General features: G+C 35.8%; 1 protein-coding gene across 4 annotated transcripts in view; it reads right to left on the reverse strand.

Annotated features, from left to right (window-relative positions):
• TPP2 (tripeptidyl peptidase 2) overlaps nucleotides 1-12,255 on the reverse strand; it is an 82,424-nt gene that overhangs the window by 21,446 nt on the left and 48,723 nt on the right. For 2 of the 4 annotated variants that reach the window (XM_010338820.2, XM_074387465.1), the window contains exons 20-25: nucleotides 12,024-12,120; nucleotides 11,394-11,531; nucleotides 9,632-9,876; nucleotides 9,302-9,380; nucleotides 7,457-7,495; nucleotides 2,447-2,598 (exon numbers count right to left, since the gene is read on the reverse strand). In XM_010338820.2, the coding sequence (XP_010337122.2) occupies nucleotides 2,447-2,598; nucleotides 7,457-7,495; nucleotides 9,302-9,380; nucleotides 9,632-9,876; nucleotides 11,394-11,531; nucleotides 12,024-12,120 (750 nt within the window). The remainder of the gene's footprint in view (nucleotides 1-2,446; nucleotides 2,599-7,456; nucleotides 7,496-9,301; nucleotides 9,381-9,631; nucleotides 9,877-11,393; nucleotides 11,532-12,023; nucleotides 12,121-12,255) is intronic. The other 2 variants (XR_005580549.2, XM_003928231.4) reach the window with 1 other exon arrangement.

Here is a 12,255-nt window from a genome sequence, read left to right on the forward strand (position 1 = left end):
TCTGGGAATGTTTTATTTCATTTTCATTTTTAAAGGATAGTTTTGCTGGATATAGGATTATGGGTTAAGATTTTTGAGCACTGTGAATATATTACCCCACTGCTTTCTGACATATACTGTTTCTGCTCAGAAGTCAGTTGTTAACCTTTCTAGTGCTTCCTTGTAAGTGATAAGGAGTTTTTGTCTTGCTCCTTTCAAGATCTTCTCCTTATCTTTGACCTCAGTATTTTTAACATGCTATGTCTATTTGTGGATTTCTTTGCATTTATTTTACTTGGCATTCACAGGGTTCCCTGGATATGTAGGTTAATGTCTTTCAATAAATACAGGGTATTTCCAGCCATTATTTCACTAAATATATTGTTGCTTTCTCTCTGCTCTCCTGATACTCCTGGCTCCATGGATTTTGGTACATTAATATTGTCCCACATTTCTCTGAGGCTCTGTTCATGTTTTTCATTCCTTTTTTCCCCACTGTTTTTGAGAGAGGCCTTAGGCACATGAACTTCTACAACTTCTGTTGCAAAAGAAGTCAATTCCTTCAGGAAGAAATTAGGAGCCATCAGTTTTATCAACTCCTTAGGCCCCACTGGCAAAAATCGCTAAGCCCAAGCTCTGGAACAGAGGGTGGAAGAATGGCATGTTTTACTTTGAGTGACACCCACACTTTAGGAGCATAGCACTTTCCTGTGGTCTTCTCAGCTCGCCTCGTGTGATGTGAAACCACAGGCTCCTGGGCATTGGGGCCCCAGTGTTCCCAACAGTATTTTACAAGTAAGGATTTAGCAGAAGGGAGTCCCCACCTCTTGACAGCACTCAGCTGGAAGTGAGCCTCCACAACTGGCAGTGGGGCAGGATGAGAAATGATGATGTTCTGCTTCTCCCAGGAGGAAAGCCTTCCCTCCCCCATGAGCTGGAGCTTGTGAAGGCAAGATCTGAAGTTTTTGGCTCACTAAACTGGGAGGGAAAAGGGAGGCAGTGGTCTTGTTTCAAATATCACAGACTCTTGCTTTTCTTACCCAATTTTTGCAGACATTTTTGAATAAATCTTTTTTTCATTTGCTGTAAGTCCTTTGGACCATTTCCAGAAGCTTTTAAAAGTTGTTTTTATTTTTAAAAAATTATTTTCACTAGTTTTACTGGGGACTAGCATCATGAGTCTCTTCAGGCTGTCATGCCAGAAGACAATTGCTGCAGTTTCACTTTTGAAGAATTTATATTATACTGTCAACTGTTTATGACACCCTAAAATCAGGCAGAGACAGACCTGAAGACTTTGACTTCTAGTGGAGATACCACTTAGTTTTAAGTGCGAAAAGTATATTTGCATGTAAACTGACATTACAATGGTTCAATCTTTGGGAAATATTTTCACATCATGATGACTTCTATTTCGTCTAAAACCATATAACTGCAAAGATGCATACATAATCAGCTAAAGAGGACTCCCACAGAATATCAGCAGTCAATATTGCAAAACTGATGGAAAAAGCACTGACTTGACTATATAGAATAAACTTCAAGTAAAAAGTAAGCCCAAATTCAGAGTAAGGTAGAGTAAAATCTGTGGCAAGTAGAGAAAAGCATTAGTATCTTTTATATAAAAAGTTTTAATTAATAAGAAACATCTAATGTCTGAATAGAAAAAAAGGTGAAGAATATGCTCGATTGCCAGAAGCTATACTAATAATGAATGATAACATCTAAAAAACTCTCCTTTAATAATAGCTAGAGATGTAATTGAAGACAGCAATAATGGTCGGTTTTTGCATTGTGTAGTAGCACACACAGATGGCTAGATGAAGTGTAAATTATTATACTCATCCCAGAAAGCAATTTGGTAGAACACAGCAAGATGATTTTTACTTTTAAGATGCAATATAATGGAAATTTTAATAAATCACCTTTATGTAAAAAAGGTTTATCACAGCATCATGAAGAAAACCTATAAAAATATATATACAAAATAAAATGTTTAAATAGATTATATTGCATCCATAGAACCATATAAACATAGACATGAAAAATAGATTTTATAGGGCTGTTAAATAATAAAAAAGAAACTGAAAAATGGAAACTAATTTTATTCACACTACTACATGTACAACAAACACAGAGGAAAAAAATAATATGAGGACAATGACTATTTTTGGACTGTGGAGCCAAGTGATTTTTTTTTTATACTTTCCAATACAATTATCTTCCAAGAACAAATTAGAGCGATTAAAATAAAAATTAAAACATTTAATCACAAAATTATAAATTTATAATTTATATAAATTACACATTTATATAAATAGAGAAAAATTTAAAAGCATCTATAATTCTACCTGTTATCCTACTGTTAACATTTTTAAGTATAATCTATATATATGTACACAATATTGTTACAGTTGGGAAAATAGAACTAAACATTTAAAGAATTAAAATATACTTAAAAACCTACTTTGTCATCCACTGAATTTTAAGATCTCGTAATGCTTCAGTAAACTCTTCTTTTAAATCTTTCTCTTTTTCTAAATCTTTTTCTTTATCTTTGTTGCCATTCTTAGTCTTTGTTGGTGGAGGTATTAGGTAGTAATGAACAGGGATTACATCCTACAAATGAGGAGAGAGATTTTTAGATTAATATGCTTAATTTTACATACATCAAAATCATCTTCAATAGCTACATCTCATGTAACATGAGCTGCACCTGAGTTGTACTACACTGTATTCTAGGTTCTAAGGGTCACAATACATCAAAAATTCTAATCTCTGATCACAGTAAGTTTCTCACAAACTGATGCTGAGTACTGGTACTTCAAATACCACCTTTAAAATAGAAGAGATAAGGACACATCTTTTCCCCATTTGAGTATATTTGGCATTCTTGGCTTTACTTGGCAGACTGATGACAAAAGTACACTGACCTTTCACATTTTAAATCTGAGAAGGGAAGGAATAAAGTTCAAACTAAGGAAAGATCCTCTTTCTAAGTAAATTTAAGGGGACATTTATACCTTCATTCAACCAACAGGACTTACTGAGTCCCTGTGATGTGCCAGGTAATGCTCGAATAGGTAAAGAACAGACCAGAGGCTGACAATTGATAGAAAGAAAACAAAACAGAATAAAAGGATAGAGTGACTGTCAGGTAATGAGGGGGAGCTGATGTACACAAGGTGGTTACAGAAAGTCACTCTAAAGAGGTAATATCTGATGCTAACAGCCCTAAACGAACCAGATGAGCAAGTGCAAAGACCTGAGCTTGGTATAAAGCAAGCACGGCTGTATCTTCCGAGAAGGCGGGCAGCAGCCAACTTAGGCCTGGCTTGATAGAATACAGTTTAAAAAAGAAAAGAAAAAATTATCTTTTCCTCTCTCTCTATATTCTATGTGCACTAAGAAGCATACCAGAAGAGTTTTATGAAAGATTGTGACATAAAAGACTTCTGCTTTTTTTGTAATGACTCTAGATTCTGTATGGATTAAAATTTTGGTTTATATTCTTTCTGGAGAACAATTATAGGAAACCCTACACTGCATTGGACTAAAAAACAGGTCACAGAAATGGGAGAAAATGAATAGATTTGAGGTCTTCTTTAAAGGTCAAACCAATGGGTTTGCTGACAATGTTGAAAAATTTGTGGATGAATGAGGTCAGTTGGGGATGTGAGATGGAAAAAGAAGCTCTGTGAGTGAGAGAGAGAAAGCAAAACGCATCTAGGATCATGGAAGCCTTGAGGAAAAACCACCATGAAAAAAGAGAAAATGATCAACTGCCCACTTAGCTGAGAGGCAGCAGATGACGTAAAAGTAAGTAAGTGAAAACCTGGCAGCACAGCCCGCTGATGCCCTGGACAAGAACAGTGTCAGGGGACAGGGGAGCAGCACAGGCTGGAGAAGACAGAGATGAAGAGAGAGAGAACGGAAGTCAGCATGCCTGTGGTTCTTCTGACAAGTTTTGCTTTGAAGACAGCAGCAGAGAAACGGAGAGTAACTGCATCTATTTTATTCGCAGGTAAGTCTTGACTTGTGAAAAGTAAAGCATTATTTGGGAAAGGAAATCACATGCTATACCTGCTCGATTTGTTTTTGAAACAATAACTGGGTGTCCTTAATTAAATCATTTATTTATTAAGTCTGGTCCTCAAATTTTATCTTCGGATTTGTATTTAAAATGCTGCTAAATTAAAATACCATATTCATTTTAATTAACAAAGTTCGTAAAATTGAAATAAATGTTACCAAAAAGACATTCACTGAAAAAGCTTTACATAGGTTGAGTAAAAAAAAAGTACTGCAAGTCCACACCTCCCCCCCCAAATTGGATTTTTTAGGTGTATATACTACACAAATATTCCCATTTTAACACTTTTCACAATTAAACTAATGTTGGGGGTATAAAATGATATAGCAGTAAACAACAGGAACTACGGTTGTAGTTCTAATAGTATTCCAATATAAAATAATAACTCCTATCCCCATACTGACTCATTTACAGCACAGAAAACCACTCTGCTGTCAAATCACCACATAAATCCACCTGAAGCCATTGGCTGTCATTCTCCCTCTAAGGTCAAGGAGCCAGAACCTGTAAGCAAAGGCCTTATGTGAAGCATGAGACGGGGAAAAGGAAACAAGTCTACTATTTGGGCTAGCTCTTTCAGGACCCGGCTGCCTGTCCTTCTCCTTTCCTTCTTGAGGCTCACTCTCTGGGTGGCCACTGCCCTGAGCAAAGCCAAGGTAAGGGCAACATCTGACCTGACCTACCACCAAGTTCTTAAACGGAAACACACTGCGTCAGTGTGTGTCCTCCGTACAGCAAAGACGACTCATCTAGGAAGTAAAGGGCTAAGTGGCCTCCAATATTGACTTTCTGTTAATATAGCTCCATTATCCTTGGCGTCTAGCTTCTTTGCCACCCAGTGTGCTCGAATGAGCGGTCTCCAGTTTTTCTCCCTGGGCTTCCCACACCTCCTCGCCGTATCCCGGACTAAGGTACGCTGCTCGTAGGCAGGCAGCCTATGTGTTATTGTGAGGCACTTCCTCCTCAGACTCAGAGGCATTTGCTATTGTTTTAGTATAGACAAGGGAAAAGAGAATTTAATTTAAAAATGAGCAGTCTATTAAAATTAACTTAGGATTTACAATTAATTCTAACAAAGACCTATAAGAAGCAGGAAAAAGACATCCTTTTAAACTATCATTAAAAGCAAAAAAGAGACAAGTGTTAAAGGTGACAATATTCAGGCTGGGTGCAGTGGCTTATGCCTGTAATCCCAGCAGTTTGGGAGGCTGAGGCAGGAGGATTGCCTGAGGCCAGGAGTTTTAGACCACCTTGGGCAACACAGTGAGACCTCTCTCTATAAAGAGTAAAAATTAGCCAGGCATAGGGGCATATGCCTGTAGTCCCAGCTACTCTAGAGAGACTGAGGTGGGAGGATCGCTTGAGCCCAGGAGCTGGAGGCAACAGTGAGCTATGATCATGCCACTGTACTATACCCTAGAGTGTAGAGTGAGACTCTGTTTCAAAAAAAAAAAAAAAAAAAAAAAGTAACTATATTATTGTATTTTACAAGGAATTTAAAAAAGGGTGTCATACCTTTTTAAATTAAGTCACTGAAACCCAGAGAACATATTACGAATTGTATACAAAATGCTATTTATCTTCATCAACTGCAAATTATACATGTATTTTTTTCTTCGTAATGTGACCATAAAACTCTAACACTAATTATTTCTAAAATAAGGGTTTTATTTTGTACTCGCATTGATGATAGAAACAAGCAGAGATAACTCTAGCTGCCAACTTCTTCAAATGAAGCTTTACTAATCATCAAGTAAATGCCTTTCTATTTATATTTTTCTAACTATACAACCTAATTAAAACAAAATCCATCAAAACTTGCAAAAGGTCAACCAAAAGAAGAAAAATAATTGGCTATGGCCTTTGTCATAGGGCCTTCTATTTTTAACAGATTCCTAGAATACCTTTTCCTTGTTCTCTAAAGTAGTGACTTGCAAACGATTTTCACAATGTCCCAAAGACATACACTAATCATTAATACATAACATGAAATTACAGTTTTATGAGTCGGATGAACTGACATTTTCTAGTTTTTTAAAAAAGCAGTTTCTATCCCATTATGTGGCTACCAAATTGGTCAAGACACCTGGTTGAGAAATACTAATCTTTAGGTCTTTATCCAGAAAGATGATTCCTAGTATTTGTATTTTGTTTGGACAAATTGTTTACTATTACATAATAATACGGACATTTCAGAAGACATTTTACTAAAGGAATTTAAGCTATTATAGAACGGTGAGTTCCAGTTCCATATCACTATGAATTGAGAAATATAAAGTTATCTTTTGTTTATACATTGGGACATTACTGATTTTCCCACTGTAATTCTTTTTATTTAAAAAGAAATTATAAAAATGATGAATGACATAGCAGGTCTTCACCAGAAAGCTTATTAAATATGTGGTCCTTTCCATATATATATATGCTTGCTTGTTTTGTTTTGAGACAGGGTGGGTCTCTGTTGTCCAGACTGGAGTGAAGTGGTGTGATCTCGGCTCACTGCAACCTCCGCCTCCCATTCTGCTTCAGCCTCCCATAGAGTAGCTGGGACTATAAGCGTGTGCCATTACACTTGGTTAATTTTTGTATTTTTTGCAGAAATGGGGTTTCACCACATTGCCCAGGCTGGTCTCGAATCCCTGAGCTCAAGAGATCTGCCCAATTTAGCCTCCCAAAGTGCTGGGATTATAGACTTGAGTCACTGTGCCCGGCCCTAAAATATATAGTAGAAATTTTCTTTTCTGAGTTAAATCTGGCCCCAGCGGTAAATCAAAGATTGCTTAATATGCTGCAGGGAGGCTGGTCAGACCACTCAGTAGTGATGGCCTTAAAATCTGTTTGTAGTCTTAGTGTAAGCTTTAATTGTCAGTGAACAGTCCTTATTTCTGTTCCTGCTATGTCCACTGCTTTTTTATTGTTTCTGCTCTTTCAGCAACAGAATGGATGCAAGAGCAGGAAATAAAGTTCGCTTTAAAAAGGTAGAACATTTTATTAATCAAATCATCCAACTGAAAAGTGCTTTTAAAATAATTAAGTGCTTTAGCTTATATGGCTAAAAATAATCACATTCATCTCTATAAAATTTTAAATATGAAAAATTTCAAATGTTACTTTTTATATCTGTAGCAAAAAAATGAATAGCATTAAAAATTTTGTATACACAGAGAAAACGAGTGGTGCAGGAATTTATGGGGGGTAAAAAACCTTTAGAAAAGCAGTATGTCAACAATGCTTTTGAGTACGGCTAAGAGCACTCCACTGCAGAATGCAAAGGAAGGAAACTAAGGGAGACTTATTAAAAAAGGGCTTATAATAGTGACAGAAAAAAGTTTACTATGCAAATAAGGCTTTAAGACATCTTTTTTAAGAACTGACAATCAGTACCTTTTTAAATTTTCCTTGTCGTTTTGCTGCAGACTGCCCCTGGGAGTTAGAACGACATTCTGTAAGAAAACATGCATAATCTACACAGGATGGAGACAGCACCTCTGTCTAATTGTCTTTCGGTTTGTGTTCCACCTGTGGTGCAGCACTCGGAAGGCTCAGGTCTGTGATCAAGATGGCATGCTTTTAAAGAAAGCAACATTGCCACTTTCATTTCTTAAATAAAAAGAGTACTCAAATACGTTATTACTAAGAGTACAAGTCAACTTCTTATTGAAAAGTTTAGATCATCAAAATCCATTAGTTATGAAAGCAATTCTTAAAATAGTAAATTTAGTTGATGGTCTAGAGTCTGATTAAAGGGTACCACAACAATCCCACAGCCTATGCATTCTTATAAACTATGAAAGTCAAAGTAAAGTAAAAGTTATCTTCCCAACTACCAAAAAACAAGAAATGCTACACTACTGAGAAAAGATTACATAAGCAATGTGATGGAGTTATAATGAACTCAACAGCTTTAGGTTACTGCTTTCCCCCAGGAAAGTCTCCCTCGATAAATAGCAAGCATGGTTAACACCACACATTAATAATTTAATTTCACAATTGTCTCCTGAAACAATATAGCCAGGAAGTAGTAACTATTTCTGAACTGCTAAAAGAACACTTTTACTAACACCACTTTTCTGTGATACTCTTCACAAGTAAGCAAACTCTTCAGAAGTGTCATCTGAACAAAAATCTATAGCTGAAGCTCAAAAGCTGAAGCAACTATGCTTCCCATGAAATGATATCTACAAAAAACACTACCAGGATTTCTCAAATCAGTGCATGTATTAACTACAAATCATTAACAATTGATTTACTTCCAATTATACTAAACTATGTATGTATAAACAGTATATACTGAAATGAGATCCAAGAAATGTCTCAGGATAGGCAACTTTTTCTAAGCACAAATTTCCCCCATTATGCTTCAATGACAGTAAATAAATGGCCCTGGATTCAATAGTGGCAAGAAATACATATAATTCTTAAGAGTTATGAGATCTACTCATTTTGAGAACAGCAGTTACGCAGCAGGCTTACCTAGCTCTGTAAGAACACTAAAGACAAATGCAAAACTGTTAAGAATGACAACTTCTACTGGCATTGAGCTGAAACGATTATTATGACAAAAGGTGATAAATCTATATAAACACCATTCTCATAATAAATTTGTAATGAAAACACAGAAGGAAAAAACAAAAACAGGTAGGTACCTGTAAAATTTTAACATTTATCTCTAAACTACAACAACCAGGAAAATTTCTAACAAAAAGTGTAATTTTGAAACTAAAAGGCAGTATCAAAAGAAATATCTCATATTTTCCTAGTTAACCAAGTGAAATTCCAATGAGAAAGGTCTGTATTAGTGTGAAGAAATACATTTAGAGTAATACTTGTTCTGACTACTTTTTAAAAGCACCCCAAGATAACCTGATTTATTCCTATGTCCATAATCTGATATTGGTTAAATTTCTATAACATGTTCTAATCTTAAACATCCCATTTATTTAAACCAAGTTTTAATTGTATTTACATGTTTCACAGGAAGTTCAAGGGCTTGAGTACGTAGGCTTGTGAAAAAGAAGCCTAAATATTTCAAAAGTAGGATACATTTTCAAAAACAACCAAATATCAACTGACCTTCACTAGTAACCTGGGGAAAAAAGAATTAAAATGTTTTTTTTTCCCAGAGTATCTTCTCTTTTACCCATTCTGAAATATGGAATTAAGTCCTATCTTTAAAGAAATGGAAATTTTGAAATAGGTAATTTCAGTGTTAAAAAAACTGATACTTACAGCTTTTTTTCCTAGTTCAGTCTTTGACAACGTTAAGGATCCTGCAAGATAGCATCCAGGTCCTGCCCCTTTAGGTATTCTAAACAAGAGAATTCAAAGAGAAAAAAAGCAACAAAAGAGAAAGTTTCACAAAGACAAGTAAGGGGAAAAACATGAAAACAATTCCACATTGAATTCATTCCCATAGCTAAGACTTCAAAAATCAAAGGAAGAAATAACTTCAGCCAAAATGATAAGTGACAACTTATCATTAGCCTGGATGTCATAAACTTGCATTAAAAGAACTACAGTGTATAAGACGTGCAAAGTATAAACAATGTTATCACTTACTTATCATCAGGTAAGGAAGTAACAAAGAATGGCTGGTTATATTTGGGTGGTAGTGTCAAACTGCTTGATTTCTTCTTCCCTAGAAGTGCAAAACTATGATTTTCGTGAATATCTAAGCTCAAGGTATTAGATAATCTATGAGAAACAATAAATGGAAGGTCTTTAAGGCGTTCCAAGTCACTGATTTGCTCATGGCGAATCTGCAGTCGAACTGTATAATCTCCTTTCTCCAGTTTCAAAGAATACTAAAAAAGAAAACATTTGGGAAAAGTAAGTTTAACTAAGTCAACTAAAATCACAGAGAGAGGATAAAGTGAAAGTTACCATTTACAGACTTGCTCATAATATGTGAGGTACAGTGCAAGTCACTATCCAGACGTTCACATACACACAAAGTCCCTGGTATGCTGGTGAGCAGACAGGATGAGGGACATTAAGTGACTTGCCTAATGTCATACAACAGTAAAGTATAAGACAGCTGAGGTCAAATCTGACTCCAAAGCCCTCATTCTTTCCAGAATAACAGAATACTTCCACATTTTTAGCAAAACTCAGTGTTTGCTCGAGAATGACAAAAGCAATGATTTTCTAGTTCATCGGTCCCTCCGAGACACATAAGAAACATCAAAAAAATTAGCAAAATTAAGGCGCCATAGAATATGTAGAACAAATACACACACATATGTGTAACATATGACTTCTGGTAATTCTTATTTACTTTTAGAGACAGGGACTCACTATGGTGCCCAGGCTGAAGTACAGTGGCTGTTAACTGGGGCAATCATAGTGCACCATGGCCTAGAGCTCCAGGGCTCAGGTGCTCCCCCCATCTCAGCTACCTGAGTAGGTGGGACCACAGGCATGTGCCACCATACCTAACTGATCTTCAAATTACAACCAAAATGTCACCCCTTTATTACAGACAGGAAAAGCAGGAAACCAAGAGAGATCAAGGAATACAAATCTATCACCCAGTTAACAGGTTCAGGAGGGTAAGATGCTATATCCTGTGTCTGCCACTTTTACTGAGATTTAAAAAGTAACCAAAGTAATAGCACTGCAGTAAGCCAGTCTGTAATGAGATGTGACTGCTATTTGCTTAGAGGAGAAAAGATATCATTCCTTTAACAATTAACTGAAAAAAATCTCCATAAGTTATTTTCATTTTTCAGCATAAAATTGTAAATGTTACAGGAAAGATCTCATTTCTTTGTAGTAATATCTAAGGGATGAAATGTCTATAATTATGTGATTTTTTTCCCCTTCAATAAAACAGCACAATGCATTGTGTATGTAGCAAGTGCTCATTACAGAGCTGTCCAGTGAGGAAGTAAATTTCAAAGTACAAATGAACCGAAGACATGTGGCCACTGCTGCAGGGCTCTCTTTAGCACTCTTAGACTTAGGATCATTTCAAGAGACTTACCTCTCTTTGATGTATGCTTTAATGATTTTCCTTTCAAATAGGTGGACTCATTGTGTAGGAAGGAGAAACACTACACACTAGAAGGAGTTATGCTGACCAGTGTCTGTAAGCTTCACGCTTGTCCTCTAATTCAGCACAACTATATGGTGAAAAAGTTGACACAACCTGTTCTTCACCAACTACAACAAACAACAGCTTCTCACGGTTTGCAGAAGTACTAAATGCAAAGTTATGGAGTCTTTTTTCTTTTTTTTTAAGTATGAACATTACTATAACAAGAAACTAGGATTTTTTTAGTTCAGAAAACAGCTCCTGTTAATTCTAAAAACTTTATACCTGATGTGGATAGGCGTCGCCTGAACCCATCTGTCTTTTGTTCTGGTCAAAAATAATCCACAGTTGGCTGTCAAATTCAGATTCATATAATAGTTCACAAAGTAATGGGCAGCTTGGAGTTACTTCCCCACTCTTGGGCTATAAAAAAAAAAGTGCTTGGCATGATTTGCATATAATTTCTGACACAAATTTTTAATATTGCTATTGACATGAGACTTTCATTTAAAAAATATTAAAAATAGTTGTGGCAAAATTTTTTGAAAATACAGAACACATAGTATTTTGGCACTCATAAAATTCACTGCTCACTGCTCTCTCACCACCATCAGAAGGCAGATGGTATTTCTGAGGCATCTAATAACCCCTGGGTCACCACTGGACAGCTATCAGTGATTTTAAAAACTAAGCCTCAAGGCTTGGTCACCACTCAATTACATTTTAGGACTTTACAACTGAATGGTACTTAATTACAAATTATAATTTCCTAAAGAGTAATTTCAAATTAACCAACGTTAATTGATTGTTTCACATGTATACCATATACACTATCTTTCCATTTTTGACTTTATGAATCATAAATAAAATACAAAAGTTCATCCTAAGGTTATAATTTTCTAGGCAAACACTTACTTGATGAAAGTTATATGTCAGGACCATCTCATACAGTTGACGGTTATTTGGCAAAACATCTCTTGATCCTAAAGGTTTTGTTTTTGAACTCACTGGGCTGTAATGAGAAAACTACATAACTGATTTGATTCAAGAGTCCATTAAATGAGACAAAACCATAAGCAACAAAATTTGTAAAATATTGCAAAAAGTGACAGATGAGCCTTCCTGAGAGTTATCCTTTTCAGTATAT

This window comes from Saimiri boliviensis, chromosome 16 (assembly GCF_048565385.1).
Source record: "Saimiri boliviensis isolate mSaiBol1 chromosome 16, mSaiBol1.pri, whole genome shotgun sequence".
In the NCBI taxonomy this organism is placed as follows: domain Eukaryota; kingdom Metazoa; phylum Chordata; class Mammalia; order Primates; family Cebidae; genus Saimiri; species Saimiri boliviensis.